At 36.6% G+C, this 25,809-nt stretch overlaps 2 protein-coding genes across 4 annotated transcripts in view; both read left to right on the top strand.

Moving 5' to 3' along the window:
- Nucleotides 1-11,077, top strand: part of LOC131430742 (MOB kinase activator-like 2) — a 111,151-nt gene extending 100,074 nt beyond the window's left edge. For 2 of the 3 annotated variants that reach the window (XM_058595935.1, XM_058595936.1), the window contains exons 3-5: nucleotides 883-1,355; nucleotides 1,422-2,174; nucleotides 8,155-11,077. In XM_058595935.1, coding sequence (XP_058451918.1) covers nucleotides 883-1,355; nucleotides 1,422-2,174; nucleotides 8,155-8,229 — 1,301 coding nt within the window. In that variant the 3' untranslated portion in view covers nucleotides 8,230-11,077. Of the gene's footprint in view, nucleotides 1-576; nucleotides 800-882; nucleotides 1,356-1,421; nucleotides 2,175-8,154 lie in introns of those variants that run through there. The other variant, XM_058595937.1, reaches the window with a different exon arrangement.
- Nucleotides 11,078-24,395: 13,318 nt separating this feature from the next.
- On the top strand, nucleotides 24,396-25,500 carry LOC131430739 (uncharacterized). Its single transcript, XM_058595933.1, has 2 exons — nucleotides 24,396-24,897; nucleotides 24,951-25,500. Exons 1-2 carry the CDS (start codon nucleotides 24,492-24,494, stop codon nucleotides 25,400-25,402), a joined length of 858 nt encoding a protein of 285 aa, XP_058451916.1. The 5' UTR covers nucleotides 24,396-24,491; the 3' UTR covers nucleotides 25,403-25,500.
- The last annotated feature ends 309 nt before the right edge of the window (nucleotides 25,501-25,809 follow it).

Below are 25,809 nucleotides of genomic sequence, written 5' to 3'. Positions count from 1 at the left end.
TCAAAATTACCGTTCTAACTTTTTTTGGTGGCTTGGTGCTCCGCGTTTTGATAATATTTCTGAATTCATGAAGTAAGAATTATAAATTTTGAAAAGGTGCTTTATACTACAGTAAGGCGTATTGACGTTCCAGTATTATAAACGCAACTTTTCATATCGTTTTGTAGCTTCGAACTTAAGGGTGAAAAAATGACATAAACTCTTTCAAATTGTGTCGATGCACAAGTTTTTACAAGATGCTAATGACGATACGGTATCTATCGTAGCCGCACTGATTGGGTTACCCATTTATAGTATACAAATTTGGATCCCCTGCTAGGCACACATCTGGATCGAACACTTAACCATCCGCTAGTCACGTTTCGAAACGAACACCACTGGCTTCGCCGGACGGTAAATAATCGAATACCGTCTAAGCTCCGGGAATAGTATTACGATGTCAAACACTAGCCAACAAACGCGGTTCCATGTATAAACGGGAACACATGTGAAGCCGGCATTTTGCTATAAGCTTGTTTCGTTCACCACCACGCCCAAACGTCCAGTAGCTATAAAAGGTGAAACATATGTTCCTCCGGGCGACAGTAGGTCTAAATCATTTCGACCGGTCAGCGCTTCACTCGTCGGGAAGCAGTCGTTGTTTACGTGAATTGCATCAGCTATGCAAACACGGACGCGAAATTCAAAATAAAAAATAAATACAAGTTGCCATAAAATAGAAAGATGTGTGACTGTTTGCTGCAAAACGGCGTCTCTCTCTCATTTCTTGCTCTATCAATTTCGGCCGATTCGGATTCTCGTACGTCCATTGCTTGCTGACCCGATAAGATTTATTTATGGTTTGGTAATTATTTGTTTCTTTCTTTGTGATTCGTTTTGCAGGTTTAAGCTCCCGTCATGACACGGCGTCCCCAACGGACACTGCCTGTTCATCGGAGTCACCGGTGTTCCTGGGACCAGCCTCACATCACCTGCTGTACGATCAGAACAGTTCCGAAGAGGAACTGGAAGTAATCAACGGTGGAGTCCTGGAGGTGGGTGCTGAAACCGATGGCAATGCGGGCGGTGATGGTGATGAAGGTGGAATCGATTGTGCTGGCGTTGGCAGCAGTGAAAGTGTTAATGATTTTGGTGGTATTTTGATGATCGCCAGTCGGCAACGGTTATCGGAGGCCAACGTTAACGACGACATCGATGATTGCACTGATGAAATCTACTCGGCAACGTCTCCGACAGTTGGTTTGCTGCGGCCCTTAGCCATCACCCCGACCCAGTTGGCAGCGTCCAAGCGTTGTAGTTCAAACAATCTACTCGAGAAGCGCAAACGCTCACTAGCGCACAGCTCGGACGACGAGGTGAGCTCAATCAAATTGTACAATGTTTAGTCGTGATTGTTTACGATTCTTTTCGTTTCATATCAGGTTCGCCATTTATTAGAGCATCAGAATCAACAGCATCACCATCATCACCACCAGCAAACACTTATGTCGGCTCCGGTGAATTTTCGCACATCACCACCTCTAGAAGCTTTAAAACCGCACCGTGGCCATATACTTCAGCGGTCTACCACTCCGCTCATCCTCACGGAAAGTGGGCGCGGTCTGGAACACATTAGAATATCATCCTCTTCATCGATCTCGTCAACGACGTCTTCACTCTCGTCTCTGGGAGGTTGTGGAGCTGGTGGTGGTGGTGGTGTTGGGGGGTCAACATCTATTTACGGAGGCGTCGGCGGTTTGCCCACTTGTGATAGCCCTTCGTCAGTCAACTATAGCACTAACATCAACCATCATAATCACCCACAACCACATCATCAACATCATCATCAACAACAACAACAACAACAACATCATCATCATCATCAGTCACAACAACAACAACAGCAGCAGCAACCACATCATCAACAGCAGAATAGTAACAATCGAACACTGTTAAGTACAACTAATACTTCCACTGCCACCGCAACGGGAGCAGTAGGGATATCATTCGTAGGTCAAGAAGCGGCCAGTTCAATGGGCACCGTAGTAACCAATATGGAAATTAGCCGGTCGGTTAGTCCCCCCGCAAAGGTGTTTCACTGTGCGGTGTCCCCCCGTCGGAGGCAGCCACGACATCAACAGCAGAGGCTGCAGAGGCCCCACAGGCCCTGTTTAGATTTCGATAAGATGCAACAAGTGAGTATCTATCGGTTCGATACCATTCCGTGCAGCAGGTTCAGCAGGAAATGCGCCGCTATGTGATAGGTTTTCGTTAAGTTTGTCATACATTGTTGTCATATTATTTCTGGAAATAATTTAGTTTAAGTTTCAATAAATTGTTTACAGTATGTGCGACATTTCATGCATGTCTGGAACGGAAAAATGATTTGCAGAATTTCTTACACAAGTTTTATAATTCTAGTTGATTAAAACAGATACAACTAGGGTAACGGTACCCCCATTCAACTCAGCTTCAGTAGTCATCTCATATACGAAAACCATTAGTTAGAGTAAGATCTGCTGTCTTTGTGCGATAGGTTAGTTTTGATGGGTAAGATGAAATTAGGCGCATTCGCTTCAATTTTCCGCGTTGGTATAACAGCAATATTGCACTTCTTGGAACCGAAGCAAAGATATTCACTGAAAATCATTTCTACCTATTTTTTGAGGAGAAATCACTCATTGTCGAACTCTTCTATAAGCTACCCAAAATTAGGTCGTTATCTACTCAAACTTTGAGTTGATGGGTAAAAATGGGTAGCGTGATTTGTTATGGCATAACATTTATACTAAACTTACAGTTACCTAAATTTTGAGGTCATTACTCGTTACCCAAAATTGGGGAGATGCACTTTAGTTGATTTTGGGTAGGTTTTGACCCAAAATTAGGTAGCGGCTGGTAAGAGTGTTGTATACAATTTCACTAATGAGATGACTATTGGTACAATAGGTCTAGGTATTTTATTCCTAGAATGATCATGTTAAGGGGCGGGTAGGGTCTAACACTTTCGGAAAATCATTAAATATTTTCCTATAGTAAAACATTTCAAGAATATTCTGTGAAATTTTCATGCCTATTGGAACGAAACTCTGGAAGTTATAGTCCTTTATCTATGGCTATCTCATTCTGCGAAGAAGCAAGAGCATGGCTCACAGACTCAAGATTTCTACTTCGATTGACTTCAAAACTCAACAAAATATTCTTGAAATGTTTCATTGTAATAAATTATAAAAAAATATGATTTTTTGAAAATGTTAGACCCTATGGGCTCCCTTGAGTAACAAATTGTTTCCATTGATTCTATGGACAAAAAATTTTAGGCGCGTTTTTCTCGTAAGCAGGTTTTGAAAGTCCGTGTCCATCGTCATCAAAAACTACTGCACCAATTTTTTGTAAATTTTACGCACACTTTCTATATATAAAAAACCAGACTCCAACGTTTCCCTTTTTGTTGTTTGTTACTTTGGGGAGGTCTTACAGCTACAAAATGGCGGATTTTTAGTGAAAAAAAGTAGTTTTCACTTTGAACAACCACCAAAAATTTAAAAAAATCAAACAGAACCGTTGGGGTCTAGAAAAACTTCTACTCTAACTATGCTGCGTTCATTTGTTCACTTCTAATTAGTGGACACCGTAAATCATGATTTTTAGGAAGCGTCCACAAAAATACCTCTTCACCGACCTAACGGGTGGCAACTAAAATTTTGGAATTTCTTTCTCAAGCTGTCAAAAAAGACAAACATACTTGGAGAAGATCTGATTTATTGAAATTAAAGATACATTGTTCATTGTTGAAAAAAAATAGTGCACATTTGAAAACGGATGTTCGGCGAAGCTTCCGTTTGATGTCGGAACAGGAGCGTTGTACGGCCTTCATGTCAACTTTGCGAATGCATCTCTTGATTCTACCAATCAACTGTTAGCAATTCGTGGCTCTCCAGTTATTTTTGTACACCAAGGAGCTCAAAACCCCGAAGAACTCTTCGATTAGGCGACACTGAGGTAGATTTATCGGGTTGTGGTTTTTGGGTACAAATGGGATCGAATGGGTATTCAGGAACGATTGTGTTTTTTGGCGCAATGCGATGATGCTTTATCCGGCCAAAACACGTATTGTCCATCAGCATGATGTTTTTGAAAAAACGTGATTAAAACTTTCTAAAAACATTCGTTCTGGTACAAATCTTGAATGATTGCCAACCCAGATGGCTTGAACCATGGCTTAGAAATGCCTTTCTCGGAAATGACAATGTACAGCATCACTTTCTGTTCAAACTTATGTTTAAACTAATATTTTATGTTCGGATGTACAGTAGAACTATCCGTTGAATAGTATCGATCGTTTGCGGGAATCTGCGTCTTCGAAAGAGGGAAGTAACTTTCGTTGTCCAAAATAAAACTTTTTCCGGAAATTTTTTTAATCAACCAGCGGAATTCAGCGTTGAAATCTGTGCGTCAGTATATCCCGGGGCTCGTGTCTTCTTTCGGTACTTTATTCCGAGTCTTTTCAATGTTTTGCAGAGGTACTGGTGGGAACAGTTGAACTTTTTTGCAGCATCCATTTGACTCAGTGAATCCTTGTTGTTGAAGGCACGAGAAAGAGAACGAAGTCCTTTTGCGTCCATAATTTTGGCTGGTCTTCCACTACCTTCCTTACGAGCAGTTGTTGGGCATCTTAGGATATTGTAAACTGTCGAAGCCGCAACATTTTTGCTTTCAAAATGTTGTACCGTATACTATTTGCCGAAATTTCTGTGCAGTTCGTAGAACTGTACAATGCGCCCGTGAAATACTTCTTGTTTCGACGGCATTTTGAGCAAAACTGAGCAAGCATGAACAGAACAGAAAATACTTGTATAACAGCAGAAAGAGGAAAAAGAGAGCTAACGCATACACACTCTTAGTTCTTTCTGAGCTCGTTTGTTGAGCATACAGGCCTCGAAAAAATTCCAAAATTCTAGTTGCCACCCGTTATTTCTCAATATTTTCCCACGAAAAAACTACAAAATGTTGTCCAAATGATGCTTTTCATCATGCAAAACATTGGAATTTATTTTGTTGAACGATAGTTCTGGAAAAAATTATCAAAAATGATTTTTTTCATCGTTTAGACCGTACCTTTTCAAAATGAAAAAATCATCACCCGTACCCGACCCGAACCCAACTAACAACCTGAACCCGACCCGCACCCATCGGAATCCGGTCATCTCTCGTTCAGAAACGTTAAGCTAACGCACGTTAAAAAACAGTTTTCATCCACCCGTTGGTGCAATGGTACCTTTTTCATTAACATTTCACGATAAATCGATGCAAGTTGCATATTAAAATCAAAGTCTTGGCATTACTTGCCTTTGGTGGAATTTGGCCTTTCTGTTTCAACAGACTTCGCAGCCGATTCTTAGTGTAGTTGCAGTAAATTTTTAGAGCCATTAAATAGCCAGTACTACTAGTTCGAATAGTTTTACAATCTGTTTCGAAAATTTCGTACTTTTTTGTGTCGTAAACTATATGAAGGTAAGACATTTTTATCTTTCATTATCATGTATTTACCTCTGTACCGTATTTACCAAAACTCACACCGGTAACAGACAATCGTACCTATGCCGTGATTCTATTTTCTTCAAAACGGTTGAAAGCTCGGACTCATGTGTGCTCGGTGCTAATGTTTTCGAAATCGAGCTTCGGTGTTGGTTTTCGTTTTCTTTACCACGTACACGGAATCAAACACCACACACAGCGTGCTTCGTTCGTAAAGGGGGTGTTGTGTTTTCTTCTTCCGTATGTTTCTACCGGTGCGCTTTATAAGACGGTTTGAAATTTTGGACACTCATCACTTTATAATTTCGGCACCGGAAGTCAGATACGGATGAAATTCAGGAGTTATGTATGGAATCATAAGACCTTTCATTTGAACCTTAGTTCGTACAAATTGGTCCAGCCACCACTATTTCTGGTGCTTCCGAAACCGGAAGCCAGGGGCTGGTACAGCCGAAATGGTTACGTTAGACGGTAAACTGACAAGGCCTATCGATTGAAATTTATTTGAGCGGTTTAGCCGTTTCCAAGAAAAGTAGGTACACATATTATCATTTTTCTCACTTTACCCCATAATTACGGAACAGGAAGTCAGATCTTAACAAAATTCAGGTATTTTGTACATTTTAACTAAAACACAAAACCTTTTGTTTTATGCTAGGTTTGTGAGAATCGGTTTAGCCATCTCCGAGAAAAGTTGGTGGAACTGGAAGTCGGATCCAGTAACATCCGATTTTCACGAACTACAATTCAAATGAAAGGTCTCATGGTCCCATAGCCTGCTATTGAATTTCATAGCGATCGGACTTCCGGTTCCAAAGATATAGGATGATATGTACCAAAAAAAAATGGACAAAATATGCACTCACTTTTTCAATGATGGCTTGACCGATTTTCACAAACTAAGATTCAAATAAAAGGTATTATGGTCCCATAGCCTTCTATGGAATTTCATTTGAATCCAACTTCCGGTTACGCAGTTACATGGTAATATGTGAAAATTTGAGAAAAAGTTTGCACTCAATTATCGTTGAAACAGCTCAACTGATATTCGCAAGCTAAGATTCAAATGAAAGATATTACAGTTTCCTAAAAATTTGTGAAACATTTTTTCTGGATCCGACTTCCGGTTCCGGAACTAAAGCGTGATAAGTGTAAAATAACGAATTTCATTAGTATTTTCTCACGAACGATGGTCAAAAACAGGTACAAACCCTATAAAACTGCCTGATAAATTTTTCTAGTTTGCAGAGCTTGTTAGTTTGTGGGCATAAAAGTTTAATTCGACACTACTGGTCCCCCCTTTTCCTGTTGTTGATGAAAAACTCCAAAAGTCGAACTCACTTCGGTTTCTCTGCGATGCTTGAACCGATCTTCACAAATCTTGAATTGAATTAAAGCTCAACGCTAATTTTCATCCGAATCCTACTTCCGGTTCCGCAGTTACAGGGCGATGAATATCGAAGCTATGAAACTGGCATATAAAATGACAATACAATACCGTGTAACGTGGAAGAAGAAAACACAAAACGAACTATGCGTGCTTTATTCTATTTCGTACACGCTGTAAAGAAAACGAAACGGTTACGGATGTCTACTACTAGTGTGTAATATTGATACAAGACGGTGCTGCGGATGATAAAATTTTTTTGCTATCTCATAAGTGCGACTGAAAGAATGAAATAATGCAAAGCCGGGGGGTTAAATAAATGATATAAAAAAAAGAATGTCAATGAATTGAAGTTTATTTGAAAAAAAAATTTTTACAGCCGGTAGTGCAGTAATACCGTGCCGGTGATGTAGTCAATAATAATAATAATAATAATAATAATAATAATAATAAAAATAATAATAATAATAATAATAATAATAATAATAATAATAATAATAATAATAATAATAATAATAATAATAATACTAATAATAATAATAATACTAATAATAATAATAATAATAATTATAATAGAAATAATATTAATAATAATAATAATTCTACTACATGCTTTATGCTGCTGATTCATACTGTTTAGCTTGACTTACATATGCAGAAGTAACAGAAACGCAGGTTCGTTTCATTTGTTAAATTTCGTTTAATTGGTGTAATCGAAATAGAGCATGAGATAGTAAGTCTAGGTTTAACTTGGTTCAAAACTGTGCCAATTTGGAGGTCATATTGGTTGCTGGCAAACGAATCAACTTCGGCTATTCCGGTCATCCGAAAGAATTTGGTTTCGAAAGAATTTGAAATGGTGATTGAAAACTGCACCAAACTTACTTCAAGATGGCCAAATCGATTTTCGCAAATTTATATGTTCAAAGAAAAAAATCTTACATGCGGAATTTCTAAATTTGTTGTGGATACTATTTCCGGAACTACATGGTAAACAGGATTTGTAGAGTTTGTGAGATTAGGATCGAGCAAAGTTTCCTATTTCTTCTCCCTGCTATTTCTGAATTTCACGGTAATATTTATGATGTAATGAGTAATATAAGAAAGGCATCATTACACCACTAGGTAGATTAAAACAGGTTTTTTCTGTGTTCTTTTTCATTTATTTGACCAGATTACTTTTGTTCGATTGAACTATTATCGCTAAAACTAGAACACCACAAAAATCACTAATATTTGATTACTTTCAGCTGAAAGCACGTTCTGTGACCACTTGGAGGCACAGCAACGAGCACTCGGGCGAACTGTCCGTTTTTTGCTGGTGATGATGAGTTACCGACGAACGGTTTTTCGACTGCAACGACGACGAAGACAACGTTTGTCCGCGAGTGAAGGCGTGTTTGATACGTACGTACTGCTGCGCTGATCATCATCCTGCGACCTTCCGTTACAGTGAAGCGTTAAAAGTATAACGTATCCCAGTTTAGGTTTTGAAATATTATTACAGTACTTCATAGCAGCAGGTACTAAACAGTATATGATATTTGAAGTAAGAATGAATGATACTAGGAAGTACAGAACGTAGGACTAGAACAAAAAAAAATCTGCTCTCACCAGCATCAGGATGTATTTCAGTGCATCATGTACTTGTTTTATATAAATATGATACTAGTGCGAAAATCTCTCTGGATGGTTTGCATCGACAGAAACTACTGAAACGAATGGATGAGAGCACGAACATGATGTCGGTTGCAATTTTGAAAATGTAAGCAAATTTTGTTATTGGTGTGTAGGAATTTACAAATATTTTATCAATTACCTTATTATTACCTATTATAAAACATACCTTTCAAAGCGATTTTGTGATTTTAATAATTAGTAACGAATTTTTAAGTTTAACATTTGCATCTTACGATTAAACTGCAATTTACAATAAGCGGTAAATACAACCTTCAATAACTAACGAAGTACAAGCGTTGCAATCGAACGGTGAGTATTATCAAAGATTTCGCTATATTCGGAGACACTGGAAGGCTGAAAAAATAAATTGTGGTAGATATGATAAATTCGAAAGAGTGACAGCTCAATTGTTCAATAGAAATGAAAATTTGGTCAATGTTGCCATTGTGAACGATTTTGTGCCCAAGAAGTACCACGGTATGCGAGTCCGAAAACGAACGACCATAAGCATTTGTTGAACTCCAGATAGAATTCAACGAGACTCTGAAGTTCAGGAATAATCAAATTGCAATCAATCGTTTCATATAAAGCAACTAAGTAGGCCGTGCAGTTATTGTTCGCTATTTTACCAGAGTGAATGTAGAGAGAGTGACGACTACTCTTCATTATGAAGAAATTTTTGCTGTCAGTGTCATTCCAAACGAGCATAAGAAATTGCCAACATTGCACATGAGATTGTTTGAATTGTTGTCAACATTATGGATGATTTGTTGTCGCTCTCCTTACATCCACTCTATATTTTACTATTAACCAGTGTCTTGTAATAAGCTACATATAGCAAAATCTCTGAATAGTACTATTCGATGTTTCTGAATTGTCCACTGAAAAAAAAAGACGTTGAAAGCAGAAAAAATTGCCATTTATTACAAAAAAACTTACACCAGTTAATCAATTGTGATTGTGAGGCTACATGCTGCTTCCGATAGGAGAACCAAACGATGGAGGGTTATTCGAGATCTGGCTATAAATAGTTTTTTTTAGAATAAGTGTCGCTTGTTCTCAGGGATTTAGGATGCGAATAAAAGTGTTTGAATGGGTACTGAATAAAAAGCCAATCAATTTTCAGCAATATTATTGCACAGTTTCTACGATTTGTAAAAGCAGTTTTGCATAAGCAACAGTAGAATTGATTCAGCAACGATCTCATGGAAGCGCTTCTTGTAATGGTTTAACACAAAATCAATGGAAAACCAAATCTGGTACTGTTGTGTATTTTGATAGGGTTCAAAGTCAAATGGAAGATTCTCTGTGGAATCAATTATGAATTTTTGGAAATGGCTTTTTCAGTTAAAGGTATTCAAAATGTTATTAAAAACTCAGTCCCAAGGAGGTCAAACTAATGTGAATCTTGTCAGCGTTCGAGAGGAAAAAATACTGCCATAATATCAACTCTGTCATTAATTAAAAATAAAAAAAAATATAAATCTTCTGAAGAAAATCTGTACGCTATTAGTGAATTCAGACTTATACGGAAATGGCAATAGTCGACGCCATCACGAAACAGCTACTTCACAATATTTCCACGACATCCCGCTCGTAACAAGTTTAACAAGAGCTAATTCATTGCAGTTGTTTAGAGCGATGTGATAACTGTGATAACTGAGAACGGACTTGAGGGCTCTCTGTGATTATTGGTTAAATATAGTTCAGCCACTCTTTTTTTCTCTAATGTGATGTCGATCGAACCAAACCTAAAGGTTGAAAGTTTAGGAATCTTTCGTTTGACAGGATGAAAGAATGAAAACTACTCATATTCTGAATTTCATTTTCAAATTATGGTTTTGTTGCGATCCAAAGCCAGTTATCAACAGTTTCGATACTATTTGATAAACCCGACATTAGAGGGCTTAGCCCGGGAGAACCAAGTAGACCAGATTGACGTGATACGGTCGAGCGAAGTAAAACTGAATGCTTTTATAGTATTGGAAGTCACGATAAACACGAAACAAGTTATAAATATTGTATTAGTAGAAACCCGACTTTATGGTTAAGAAACAAGAAATACAAATAACAATTTTCAATAAACTACTCATACCGGCCTACTAGAGGCTGGATGATCAGAGGAAGAGACTCGAATTTGAATCGCGCAAATAGAAGAAAATAACAAAAAAATATGTAAAAATAGTAGATGTTGTCTCAGTTGATAGTATTGGCAACTAAACCAGATTACAAACTCTCAATTGAATTATGAACGACGGGAAAGCAAATAATTTCATGAAGAATTGATGTGTACAAGTTGGTAGAGCAAGACATCCACGAATCGTGCGAAAAAGGAAAAATGATTCATATGATGAAATAAGCATTTAGCCAGAATTACGATTAAAACTAAAAGATTTTCGTTTACTTAAGTTTTATTATGAATTGGATACAAAGTAAAAATGAATTATAAAGGATTAATCCAAGTGAAAATAAAAAAAAGATACCATAAACACACTTCACCCGAGTTTTAACTTCACTTTTTTGAGGTAATTGCCTGATATTCTAATGTCATTTTTTAGACGCGATGTGTGAGAACCCGCATTGTCCTGTTGTTTCTTCTTTAGCGGTTTGATTACCTTCATTTTGATTAAACTTCGGCTTAATACGTATGCATATATCCTTGATTCGTCACCAGTCACAATAGACGTCTTCAGAAGAACCGCGATAGAACTTCTTCAACATTTCTGTTGACCAATTAACACTAGTGGCGATTTTTTCAGAGTTATCGTTCCACAAAATAAATTCAAATGTTTTGCATTATAAAAAGCATCATTCGAACAACATTTTGTAAACGTTTCGTGAAACAATATTGAGAAATGAGTCGGTAAAGAGGTATTTTTGAGGACGCATCTTAAAAATCACGATTTGCGGTGTCCACTGTATCTCAGTGCAGACTAATCAGAAGTCAACAAATCAAAGCAGCATAGTTAGAGTAGAAGTTTTTCTAGACTTCATCGTTTCTGTTTGATTTTTTTTAAATTTTTTTTGAATAATTTGTTGGTTGTTCAAAGTGAAAACTGCGATTTTTCACGAAAAAATTCGCCATTATGTAGCTGTAAAACCTCCCCAAAGTAACAAACAACGAAAAGAAAAACTTTGGGGTCTGGTTTTTTATATGTAGAAAGTGTGTGCAGTTGTTTTTGAATGACGATGGACACGGACTTTCAAAACCTGCTTTCGAGAAAAATGCGTTTGAAGTGTTTTATTTATAAAATCAATGGAAACAATTTATTACTCAAGAGAGCCCATAGGGTCTAACATTTTCAAAAATTTATATATATTATTTTAAAATACGTTATAATGAAACATTTCAAGAATGTTTTGTCAAGTTTTTATGTCAATCGAAGCAGAAGTCTTGGGCCTGTGTGCCGAGCTCTTACTTCTTCGCAGTATGAGATCGTCAAAAATAAAGCCCTATAACTTGCTTAGTTTTGTTCCGATAGGTTTGAAAATTTCACAGAATATTCTTGAAATATTTTACTATAATAAAAAACAATACTATAATAAAATACAATGTTTTACTATAATAAAATAAGATACCCCAACCCCCCTCTCTTAAGGTGCAATTACACGAACTCGTCAACCACCTCGATATCGTCACCGTCTATCAATATTCATGCCGGGAAGCGTAAGTTTTTATCCGGGTTTTGCATTTAATGTGTTGTCTGCTTTTTGTAATAAAAATGTTTTTAAAAAAATTTGCATTGTAAAATCCAATTCTTGTTCTTGCATTAAAATGCATTGAAAAGTACGCTGGTTTTCCCGAATCAAGTTGCATCCATTCGACTTTTGCATTCAGCCGTTCAAATAATGTTTTTGGGTAATAATGACACTCATGCTTATAATTCAATATTGGAAACGTGGCCTTTCCAAAATCCGCAACGGCGTCGATTTGAATATTTAAAAACGCACAGTTATTGTGTTTTGCATGTTTTTGGTTAGAGGATCGTAGCACACAGCTTGAGTGAAAGCATATATAAAATAACCCTAGATTCCCCAGTGTAATAGTACTGTAGTTCAGCAACCCGTGACACCAAAAGCGCCGTCTGGTGTAGAATAGGTGCGTAAATGCTCCTAAAATGCATGTACAAAGTTGCCTGCGCATTTAACACATGTTGGTCAACTACATTACTATTACACTGGGGAATCTAGGTTTATTTTATCTATGACATTAGCTAATGGAAAAAAGTACACCCGTTTCTCACTAGAAGCGCTGTTAGGGGCTGTCCATAAAAGACGTCACGTCGCAAGGGGGAGGGGGGTATTTCACAAAACGTGACCTTTTGTGACAGGGGGAAGGGGGAAGGGTTGTTGGAATGTGATGTCCAATATTTTCAATGAAATTTTGAAATACCTAATTATATTACTGCTTTGCTCTATTTCCTGAAAAAAATCTATTCAATAAACGTTTACATTCTATAGGAAAACGTATATTTGTTGATGTAAAAGCTTCTTCTTGTAAATTCGGAAATGAATGATGCAGGAAATCATTTCTGTTGTGATCAGCAAAAGTGCACGGAAGGGTGAGTAAATTAGCGAAATTAATAAATTTTGCCTAATATGAGTAAAAAAAAGATGCCTTCAAACGGGTTAACTTAAGTTATTCACTGACAATTTTAGTCAATGAATATGAGTTTGGGTGCACCAATCGCTTGGAATTATGGATTTTTAAACTTTCGGAAATCTTATGATAGGTAGTAAACAGATGTGGAATATAAACCACACAAAGAATGAAAAAAATTCAAAAAGTTTGCTTGGTCGGTCGCAATATCAATAAAACCAGCAAATAACATTAACATATATGTTGTGATTATCAATAATTTACCCTGTTTAGCTTGAATATCATACACAGAAGTAACAGCTCGGGTAGAAGTGATTTGCCAACCAATTATTAAAACCAAACATCTCAATGGTAGAAAATAACATTATTTAGTTTGAAAAAAGAGTTAAAATATCATTGCAAAGTCTGCATGAAAAAATAGCCACAAAATATAAAATTCTACCATTGTAACTTCAAAGCAAGAGTAAAAGCTAAATTTTTCAGTAATTTGATTTTCTAACTTTGAGAATAGTTTATCATAAGAATTTCTCTTATCTTATTCTGATGCAGTATATTCAATTGTATTCTATTTGAAAAGGAACCACTGGATCAATTGTACTTAATGAAATTGGTATGCCTCATCAATAACGAAATAAGATATAATAACAAATCTTGATGCTAAATAGATTTTGTCTAATCTATTAAGAAGATTCCTTCGATTAGATATCAAGAAAATATGAAGTATTGCTATGACAGCACAGGAACATCAAGACAAGATATGATGGTAATATTGGTAATTATTTTGATTTTCGTTTACTATTCACATCTACCCGGGAGGAGTGCAAGTTTTGCTAGGGCAATTCAAACGCGCCTTTCAAACGCAGCGCCTGCTGCGTGCTCAAACCCTGTGCTCCTGTTACTTCCATAAATTAAATTCATGTCAAAAAGCGTTTTTTTTAGTTTAATCAAAATAGTGCATCATCATAAACATCATCATCAGCATCAACCAGCTGGAAGTAAAACAAAGTCTTTTGTCGCTCTAATCATTATTTGGTGTGAAATATTTTTCTAAACTAATTTTGCATGGAGCATTGCTATTGCGTAGAGAATACTGTCAAATTGACAATATATTATTATTTTCATGAAATTTTCATCTAGCATTTATTTCTCTTAATCTAGTATTCATTTTATTGCGAATGAAACAACGGTTGCGAAATCGAACACAGGATGCATGTTAAAACTGTGTAAATCGTAACGTCACGAAACCGGTATTTTCCCCAACTGTGTTGATAAGGAGTATTAAAAGAGCATTTATCAAAGATACAAAATTGACAATGTTCCATGATTTTGGAAAAGTCTCATTGACACGCGTAATCCTTAGTTATAAATTCCTGTAGGATTGCTATTATTACTAATTTTCACACCCCTCAGCGGAGGATCAACGATTTCAGACGTAGATCATGTCACGTCTTATCTAGATCATATGTGATTTGCTGTTGTGACAATTTTGACCAAGGGGGGGGGGGAGAGTCAAAAATTGCAAAAAAACGTGACGTCTTTTATGGCCTGCCCCTTAGTGTCTCCGTACAATGAGAAATCTATGGTTATTTGATTTATGCTACCTCTCTATTTCTGGTCGTTTATCCGTTCTCTAATTATCCTGGACACCCACTTCTCATTTCAGAAACTGAAGTGTTTGCACTCGCATGCGTTGGCTAGGATGCAATGTTGAATTCAATATTGGAAACAATTCAAGCAAAATAACATATAGTTCAGTGTTTTTCCGCCAGATGCGGGAATTGAATCGTTGTAAGAGTTATACCGTTGATACAGTAATATTTCAATTCTTCCTAAATAAGTTGCCAATTCAGGACTAATGTTTTTGGAATAGGTTATTGTATCACGATGCAAATTTTGACAAATCGATATGTTTCAAAAAATCGACATATAGTCCACCATTCAATTATTTTGAAAGTAAGGCATCGGCCGCCGTTAGATAATTACGGGAGGATAGAGGACTTATATTTTCTATTAAAAGCTACGTTTCTATTGAATACTTTTTAGTACGACTCAGTTCGATTCATTTAATTTTGTATGCAGTTCCTGTAAGATCCGCTATCCTGGCCCAGAAAAAATAGTCGAAATCGCCGAGCCACTTCATCACGAAAAAACTTTCTTCCCTTCTTGCGAATTACTCTAATTCTAACGCACTATCCTCGAATCAGCGTGCTTACTCGTTGAGAGCTCCACCGGAAGTGAAAGCTACACTCTTCGAAAAAAACATGAACATGAAAATTTCTCATTACGTAAATTTAAGCATGTCGTATTCACTTGGGTGATAACAAAATATTGCATATAATAACATGTAAATTAAAGATTTGCTTCTATTTCACTGTTAAATTCAGATGAATATGCTGGAAATGATTGATATTTGCATGCTTTTGGATGTAAACTTAAGTGAATTGTTTATAAGATTTCTTCGTTTTCTTTTGTATTTTCGCTCTACATGATGGTATAAATTTTAAACACACTTCACCCTTCGTTCTAGAGCCTGGATTCGTATTCGCACAAAAGTCAATAAACCCGTAAAACCTTTCATTTGAGTCTAAATTTGTTAAAAGCTACTCAGCCGTCTCTGAAAGAATAAATAGAACTCCGTTTTTGAGTTTTTTACCACTATTTCCACTATTAGGTTAATGGAACATAAACATTCTTTCATCTGGAAAGTATTTCTTCCACGGAAAGTTTAATTTTTTTAATTTAAAAAAGCTTTTTGAGGGTGCATTTCGCCCCATTATTGTCGTGCGTATTGCCCTGTTGTATTGAAGAATGTTGACCCGCTGTTGAAGATTATCCTGCCTCAATGTTCAGATATCCAAGGATTTTGAAATATTTCATGTATTTTTCAATGCATACAGTGTTCATTTTCCGTAATAATGAGAAATAATAATGACTGATGGTAGTCATGCATGAAACTTTTACATTTGATTTTCTCTAGTAAAGATATAGCAACATTGTCATAGGGGATACATTTCACTCCATCTTTCCCTACTAATCAATTTACCAGTTTACAGTCGCTCGGCCGCTTTAACTTTACCTTCATATTCACCTTAGTCAGGTGTTAGGTACACTTACCTTAGTTTGGAACTAGCGGATAAGTAGCAAAAAACGTCCAACGGAGATCCTTCATTGGTCTAATACCAGGAGCCAATATTCCACTAACATTAGCTGTTTTTGGAGCAGCTCATTGAACCGCGGGCCATTTTTTCGTTCAACGAATTCGGCAGACGGTGGTCCATCGTTGAACCATTTTGTATATGATGCATCGAAATGCCTTTGGATTAGATATACGGGTGGATTGTGGAAGTTTGTCATAACTTATATTTTAGAATAATAAATATAACATTTCTGTAGAATAATGTAGAATTTTTCATTTGCAAAAAAAGAACACAATTTTCTCTTTAAATTTGCAAGCAAAAAAAGGTACAAAGCAAGTAATTCTTGCAATGCAAGTTCACTGAAGTGTTTTTTTATGCGAGTTTACGTACCGCATAAAAAAACCTCATAACTCTGAAAATTTCGCATAGAAAACCGCATAACTCTGAAAATTCGCATAAAAAAACCGCATAACTATGAAACTTCGTATTAAAAAAACCGCATAACTCTGAAAATTCGCTTAAAAAAACGCATAACTCTGAAACTTCGCATAAATTAAAACCGCATAAAAAAAGACCTTTGTGTACACATAAATTGCATGTCATCCGAAAGCAATGTTGCTCGAATATCAAAAAGGCAACGAACGCCAATAATCATCGTTCGCTTTCCTTCGCCTTTGTTCGATAACCGCTCTGATATTCGGACATGTCCGTATATTCGGGTGCGAACGAAGCCGACGCTGCTTCGTTGCTCGCACGAAGATCTATTCCTTGCAGTTGTCATTCGCATTGAACATACCCCCGAATGACTTAAAGCAAATATGGAACGAATATTCATGCAGCGATCATCGTCAAAACCTAATTCGCGATATTCGTTCGTGCTGTCTTGTAAACAAGCAAATTAAGACGTTTTCCCCTGCAATAATACCATAATCTTATGTGTGTGTGATGAACCATATCCCAGCACTTTCCCATTGCTGCTACCTCACGAGATTCTGATGAATTTATTAGATGAAGAACGATGAAGATGCATATTCGAACGATGGGCATATTCGAAGACAGAATATTCGCATGGAAGATGGGTGAATGAATTAGTTACACGAAGAATATGTGCAACATTGTCCGAAAGATACAAAAAATTCTCTAATATTTATTAATTGGTGCCTCAATTAAGCTGTCTTCGATTTATATGCAAATAGACTACACAGAAAGAGAAGATTAAACGTACACGACATGTATACCGATAGTACTATGAAATAGACATGAGTTGAAACGAAAATCTGATTTAAAACCATGATTCATGTAAAATTACATGAAAATTAATTTAGTTTTACATTGAACTAGACTGTCTATTTACAAACCGCTTAGTTTTGTAGTGTAACTTTCCATTCAATTGCCTGCTCCAAATATGTGCATGAAAATAAATGTAAATTCACAAAATATTTTTATCTGTGTAGTTTCGAGTTTCAAAGGACTTTTTATGTTCACTCAAGCGTTAAATATTTTAAAAGATTTCCTAGTTGATCAATGAATCAATCAGTTGATAGTAATCAATTTGAATAGTTTTGTTGTTGTTTACAATTGAATTCACCTCTGACACAGCACATTACTAACATTACAGTAATGATAGACAACATCATTTATTACAAGCATTTTGTATGCAATTTTTGTCTCAATATGCTCCAAATACCTCGCGTTTATCAGCATTCCTCCGAAAGAGATATTCTCTACGTTACAACTTGTTTTCCGTAGAGTCCAAAAACATATTAAATAAATAAAAGTGTAAATCCATAAATTTATAAATCTATCGTCATTAAAGCATTAGCACATTGGACGGCGAAATTGCACCAACCTTTTAATGATTTCGGCAAACCAATTTTATGAAATTACGATTTATTTTGGTTTGCATACACATTACTGGGCCCGAATTCTTCGAAACGGCATGAAATTTCATTTGTAAGTCCAAGTGGAAACTTTCCTGTCCGAAGGCCAACGTTTCAGTAAAATGAGCATTAGACGAAAAAAACAAGATCTGACCAAAGCAAGAAACGATGAACTTAGCATGAAGCTTGTTCCTTTTCCTGCGGCGAAGAAAAATTGTTTTACGACCAGTGCTGCATTTTGCATGACTGACAATTCTATCACAGCAAAAGAATCAGCATCACAAGGCAGAATGGGAAAAATTGAACTCATCTTCGTCACTCCGAAGCCAAGGTCATTCTGCACAACTTTTGGCACTGTTAATGATTTGTTTTCATTGTAAACCTATAAAAACATTATAGCTCCCATAACGTGAGGACAGTTTTCATCCGAAGCATAACATTTGGCTTCAATGGAGAAAACCTGCACGTCATGATGTGATTTTGGGTCTGCTGAGATCCGCAAGTGTCCCTGGCATCGATGGTTTTATGGTTACCCTTGCGAAGGACAAATCGATCATTTTGGAAATTCTTTTTTTCTGCTTGGCACATTCGGATTTGGTTCCGAATAATCGATTCTGCACCGCCGGCATCCAGAGTTCTGCTGTGACCCTACTACTGCGCCGATCCGGGGTCACATTATGGCCAACCAGATTCGTTTCAACCGCACCCGTTATCCTGTCGCCGCGCCCTGGGGCTAGAGAGAAAAAGGCCATTCCAACGGCCGTCATTCGTACGGATCAGGGGGAACCTTCATTGACTAGTTGCACATTACAGTGTTAACGCAGCTGGAAGTTTGCGTACACAATACACCCAATTTTTGGACTCGCGGAATTAGTTTTCCCGCTTTTTCTACCCGCTTTTTGGGTTTTACAATCATATGCACCACAATGCGGAAAACCCGAATGCACATTTAATTTGTGAACAATTTTATTTCGCTATTGGGAAACAATTGACAAAGGGCTTTTTTGGTCCAGTCTAGCAAAAAAAAGGGGCAAATTGGTATCGGAGCAAATTTTGAAATAACGCAAAACAATTGATATGCTTTTGTGCATTGTGTTTCGCAAACATTGATTCTATTTCCGAGAAGGGATCCGATTCTCGCGATGATTGATCAATAGCACGGCGCTAATTGTTATAGGTACTAAGGCTAGGAATTGTTTCCATCCAAATACAGTACGCCGCTAACGGAAAGTCAGCCTATGGGGTCACACGGACAGTATTATATCAGCTGTTCTGTAGACGGTGTATGCTCTCGTTCGGCGGAAGGAGAACGTTAATTGTCTAGTTTTCTGAAAATGATTAAAATCAACCACAAAAAATTATCATCACTCACATAAGCTTGTTTAAAAAAATTGGATCATTTACGAAATAGAAGGCGTCGAATTGACTTAATAAACTGTAAATATATCCCCATTGAATAAGCATTTTCTGTATTTATTTACCAATTTTTGAAAAATGATAATTTATTCTTCTATTACTCATAAGAGTTCAAACTGTAAGGAAGATACCTACCAAACCATATAAACCGTACCTTGGGTTATTTAGGGGTTTGGCGTTTCAATAAATTGGGTTATTTAGGGGTGTGGCTAAAGAATAGTGACCAATTTATTTCCAAGCACAAATTGCTTACCAACCCAATTTTACGAACGATTCTGACATTCTTTTGGTACTTATTTCAACAGGAACGAAAGGTTTGAAATTGTAGTCGTAGTATTTCTGCAGTTATCAGCTGTCTTTAATCAATATTGTGAAAAATATGAACTGTGGCTCTTAATACCATTGACAGACATGTGATTTCTGTACAATGATTTCTGTACAACGCTGTACGCGTACAACGATGAGGTGACAGACATGTTTTGCGCACAAGTGAATATACAGTGAAACGAAACAACTCAGATGATCGATAATATAAAAATAGAATTTTTACGGTTTGAGATGTAATCAATGCCTCTCTGAATTATCAAACTAATTTTATGTGTGAGTGTTCATCGAATGACAGTTTCACTCATATCAAATTGTATGGTATTAAGGTACATTTATGACACGTTTGTTCTGGGATACAGGATTTTTTCCTTCATAGTTTAAATGTAATTAGCATTAGGAAGAATTTGATGTCCATAATTTTGATGTTCTACCGTAACATTCACTGACATCGAATAAAAATAAGAAATGGAGGAAATATGAAAGGCATTTAGAACTAATTTTCGAAACACGAGCACTATTTGTATGCAACGACGCCGATTTCTACCAAAAAGCTGATAAATCACTAAATTTTATTTGTAAATCATACCAACTTCTGCCAAATCCGCATAAATTTCAAGGTGTTCAATCATAATTCCTTTTTCACCCGCATATTCACGATAAAAATAAGAGCCGCATAAACTATTAAGATTGAGTCTCAAAATAGTAAATAAATCTAAGATATTATTAGTATGTAACCATCAGAAACGGCATGGCACACACATATTTCAGAAAAATTCTGTCAGCGTAACAGTTTATTCATTACGAAATTCATAAAAAGGATTATCATAATGGTAGTTTTGAATTTTAAATCATTCCGCAATAGATTTGAGGATTTTGAGGAGTTTAAAGTTGTTATGCTATATTTATGAAGTAACACTGAAAACTACTACAAGTATTTATTAAATTGAATATGTTACTTACTACATGTTCTGCTTCAATTTACCAATTTTTCTAAAAGACATGATTCGCTGTTCTCTATTCATACCCAAAATAAGACTCTCTTTCTAAATAATTTAAAAACAAGTTTTCTTTCTATCCAACGGCATTCAACATTAATAATTAGTAATTAGTAGAATTAGAGTTTCCAGAATTCAATATAGGTCATCAATAAACAGGATGATCACTCAATTGGTTTATGTTTGCTATTGGGTATTTATCGTTTATTATTATTGTTTTTGAATCCATTTCAACAATAAATTTACTTGTTATTGAATGGAATGGAATAAACAAAGATGAATATATGAGTTCCCTTATTTGTATTTCAAACCTTCATCAAATTTATGAACATTTTAAAAATTTGCTACTACGTTGACAAAGTATATAGTATATAAGTTTTATGCTACTTGTTAGCATTTAATTGAGATTTTTTTTGCAAAATAAAACGATGGTTGTTTATTATGTGATGCTTAAAGGAAGGAAATATTGTTTCATGAGTTCACCATTGCTCGCCAATGGCGCTGGTAGCAGTAAACAGTGATGTGATTTGGAACAGTACAACGATGAATGACCGTAGTACGGAAATCACCGTTGTATCATGATGCTCGCGTGATACCACCGTGATTCAGGGTGACAGACATATGATTTCATGGTGTACAGTGATTCCTATAACACATGTCTGTCATAAGCATAAGAATGCAGGTTTCAATGACAGTCTGCTTCTCATTCAGATGTAGTGTAATATCGTTATTGGATCGGTTCTCTGGTAAAGCTATGCGCTACTAGTTCTGATACGACTGATTCCAAACTATGTTGCAACAAGAACACGAACAAACTTTATATGTTACACTGATTAAAAAATGGTATACTAAATTGTAACATACAATTGAAACATTAATTCAAATAGCTATTGACTGATTGTGGCAACCTAGAGGTAGCGAAATTGCAATATAAACACATTTTTGTTATAGGTCAGAGGTCAATATGTGGTGCACTTCGAAGTCAAATGTTCTTCGTGCTAAAGAACGTTTGAATCTTCGAACCTATAAGAAGCAGAAACAACCAAAACGTAGTCCGTAAAAAGAAGCATCGATCAGGCCGAGGGTTCGAAAGCTGTACAATACGATTCTTGCAGGAAATTTGAACTGCATAATCATGGACGACGAAACCTACGTGAAACTCGATTACAAATCCTTGCCTGGACCACAATATTATACGGTGCGAGAAGGGCAAGTGTTAAACCAGTCCGTGACATCGATTGAAGTCGAAAAATTTGGTAAGAAAGCTATGGTCTGGCAAGCAATTTGTAGCTGCGGTAAGATTTCGAAACTCTTCATCACCACTGCTTAAATGAACAGCGAAATATATATCAAGGAATGTTTACAAAAACGACTTCTACCCATGATTCGAAGCCACAAGGATCCTGTTGTCTTCTGGCAAGATCTTGCTTCTTGCCACTACTCGAAATCAACGGTAGAATGGTATACTACCAAAAATGTCACTTTCGTCCCAAAAGACATGAATCCACCAAATTGCCCACAACTTCGACCAATTGAGGAATTTAGGACATTAACGAAGGACAGGAATTTTGGACATCTTAGGAAACATGTCTCGGCAGCCGAAACCATTCAACAGTTCGAAAAAGATTGGAAAAAAGTGTCAAAACTTGTCGCCAAGAAGTCTGTACGGAATTTAATGAGGAACGTTCGCAAGATGGTGCGCCAGCTAGTCTACAATGGCTAAGTAGCAAATGTTGAGAATAATATTCTGTTGTTGTAGTCTAATATTATCAGTATATCGAATAAAATTTGAATATCTTACACTTGTGCATTATTTACAGCGACATCAAAGTGCGGCCATACTTTCTGGGACAGTCTTTAGTACATTTTGAGTATCCTACTAGTATGTCGGAATTCAAGTTACTGTTATCAAGCGAATTACATTAAAAATAAACATTTATTTTGTACATGATCTTATAACTGTTTCAGGTTTGTTTGTATCAGTTCATCACTTTTATTCTATATAATATAGCTGGCTATTGGTTGAACTCATGGAAGAGGAAGGAGTATAACATAAAATAAACATTAAATTGGAACTCCGATGGACTTAATGAAACGATAAAGAAGTTTCATGTAAGGAAGGTCACGACAAACAAGAGGGTCGCGAACTGGGACATTGGATAGTCTACCTTGAGTTTGCAAGAGATTTATTAGTTGAGATCTAACATCACGATACTCCACGCATGTCAAAACGACATGATCAATATCGTGATAACCTTCGCCACAAGCGCAATGATTAGTCTAGGAAAGTCCACTTCGAAGGAGATGTGCATCTAACGTGTAGTGATTGGACATGAGTCTGGACATCACACGAATGAAGTCCCTACTTACATCCAGCCCTATGGAACATGCCTATGTCGATATTTTAGGGATAATTGAGTGCATCCACCGACCCAGATCATCTCTATCCCAAGAAGCTTGCCTGCTGGAAAGTGTTCTTTGGCGAGACGCACTATAAAATTTGATGAAAGCAATCGGTCTCTCATAAATTTCACCCTCAATAGCACCACGTTTGGCTAAAATATCGGCTAATTGTCCCATTCATTACATGGAATGGGACAATTAGCCGGGACCCAGACTATAGTGATTTGATAATTATTATTCAATATTTCATTCAGGCACTGTTTTATTTTGCCCAAGAAAAACGGTTCATTCTTGCCAGTTATGTTTGAGCGAATGGTTCCAAGTGTACTCAGACTATCTTTGAAAAGGAAATAATGGTTTCAAAATAATGTGACGATTACACTCAAGCTATAATGAACTGCTGCTAACTCTGCAATATAAACAGATGCTGGTTCTTGAAGCCTAAATGAGACCGAAACATTATTGTTGAACAAACTAAACCCAATCGCCTCTTCAATTTGTGATCCGTTCGTGTAAAACATTTTCTCAGAATAGATATGCTTAAACTTACTTAAAAATATTTTTCGGATTTCCATCGAGCGTAGATGACCTGGGATTAAATGCACTTCGCGCTGCATGGATGTGTAAAAAAATATATATCTTATTCTATGTTCCAAACCCCAGAAAAACAAGAATTTTTATAAATAGTGTATGATTTAGCGAAGTATTTTCGCTCTGCGAATTGACTCTCTCTCTCTCTCTCTCTCTCTCTCGATTCGTTGAAATGGTGATGGTAATAATAGTAATAATAATAATAATAATTTCCTTGAAACGGGAATCAGCTAGAGCTTCTAGACTAGTGAAATGGGTTTGGAATGTACTTTGATCATGTGGATGATTAGTATATATATATCAATTAATTGAAAAAATGAATTTTATTCCAACCCTGCATCATTTAATTTCATTTCAGGTTCATCCGAACTACTAAAAATTCGAAAATATGCTAACCTTCTATTCTGAGAAATGGGCTCACACTCATCATCCGCTCTCAAAATACCCTTAGAATAATTCCGTCTGCTCAGTCCTTACTCTGATCTCGTCATAGTAGGTCAGCATTCAGTAAGTGCAAGTATAAATCTCGGACAACACAGTAATCATCAAGTGATAACAATGAGACTGCCGCAAGCAACAGGCAGCCTTTGTCTGGTGGGTCTATTGTTGGCACTTTGTGTCGTTTCGTTGGAAGCTGGTCGCCATCGCAAACAAAAAAGCAAACGACACTTGGATGTACATATCGAAATCTATCACCCGAAAGGACTTATAATATGGCACCCGCAACAGGCCGGAATGGTAGGATTCGGAATCGAGATTTTCCTGAACAAGCAACTGATGCTGCTCGAAGAACCAGTTACTTGTGACATTTGCCAGAACACAACCGAGGCTGCCTATGGAAAGTTCATTATCGAGAACGATGATGCGATCATTCGTGGTGGCGATCATTTAAGGTACAACGCCATTGCGCTAGGTGACAACGGTGCGGCGTACATTATGAAAAGGAATGAATTCTATGTGTCAGGTATGTAGGCTAGTTATCACTTAGAACAGTGTCTTATTTTGGTTAATTCCTAGAGAGTCGTATACTCAAACGACAAAAACAGGAATGTTCTCCAAAAACTCAAGCGGCATCAGACCTGCAGCAGTACCCGAGCACTATGGAAGAGGAAATCGAAATTCTCAGAAACGTGGTGAACGACATATTCCAGCACTGCAACAACGTTACTCGATCGAGCAAAAATCTGTTCCTAAACTTCCGACCTGCCGATACTAGACTTGATTCGAAAGGTCTTTACAACTACACTCTGAATGTTTTGAAAGAGATGTTGCCAAAAGTGAACTGGGATACCGAACTGATCCATGCTTTTTATTATGACGACGGTATTGCATTCGAAGTTAAAACGCTGATAGACAAGTTGAAGGTACTGCAGCTGTCCAAGGATTTCGTGCAATTCACCATCAGTGATTTGGACGATTTGGAAGGATCGTCCAGTACGAATAATGAAATCGAATCATTTGAAACCTAGTGAGAACGTTTACAGTCATTGATAAATAAGAGCACCGATGTCTAACATTTTTATTTTCATACTAATAATTCATTGACGAAATAAATGTTTTTAATTAATGAGACTGTGAACACATTTCCTTCGAAATAATGTGTTCGTTATTTAGATTTGCTCGAATTGATTTGGTGTGTAGAAATATTTCTGTATCATCTATCTCTTTGAGGTATCATTGAACGAATTCGTTATAGCATTTATCTACCATCTCAAAAAATTATGATCGCGAAGCCTTCGGTTCAGTATCAACACCTATGTCACTTGAAATTCACAGAAACTTTCCCCGTAAATAATTGTATCAACGCTTAATTTCTTCATTTGCTGTTTAAAAACGTTTTCAAGTTTTTCTCCGCCTGTCGGGAAACATTCGTTCA

Source organism: Malaya genurostris, chromosome 2 (assembly GCF_030247185.1).
Source record: "Malaya genurostris strain Urasoe2022 chromosome 2, Malgen_1.1, whole genome shotgun sequence".
NCBI lineage: Eukaryota > Metazoa > Arthropoda > Insecta > Diptera > Culicidae > Malaya > Malaya genurostris.
The sequence above is the reverse complement of the archived record's forward strand: the minus strand, read 5'-3'. Positions and strand labels throughout refer to the sequence as shown.

Coding starts and splice junctions, on each gene's coding strand:
- LOC131430739 (XM_058595933.1), top strand. CDS start 24,492: ATGAGACTGCCGCAAGCAACAGGCAGCCTTTGTCTGGTGGGTCTATTG. Junction 24,898..24,950: donor GAATGAATTCTATGTGTCAG/GTATGTAGGCTA, acceptor GTTAATTCCTAG/AGAGTCGTATACTCAAACGA.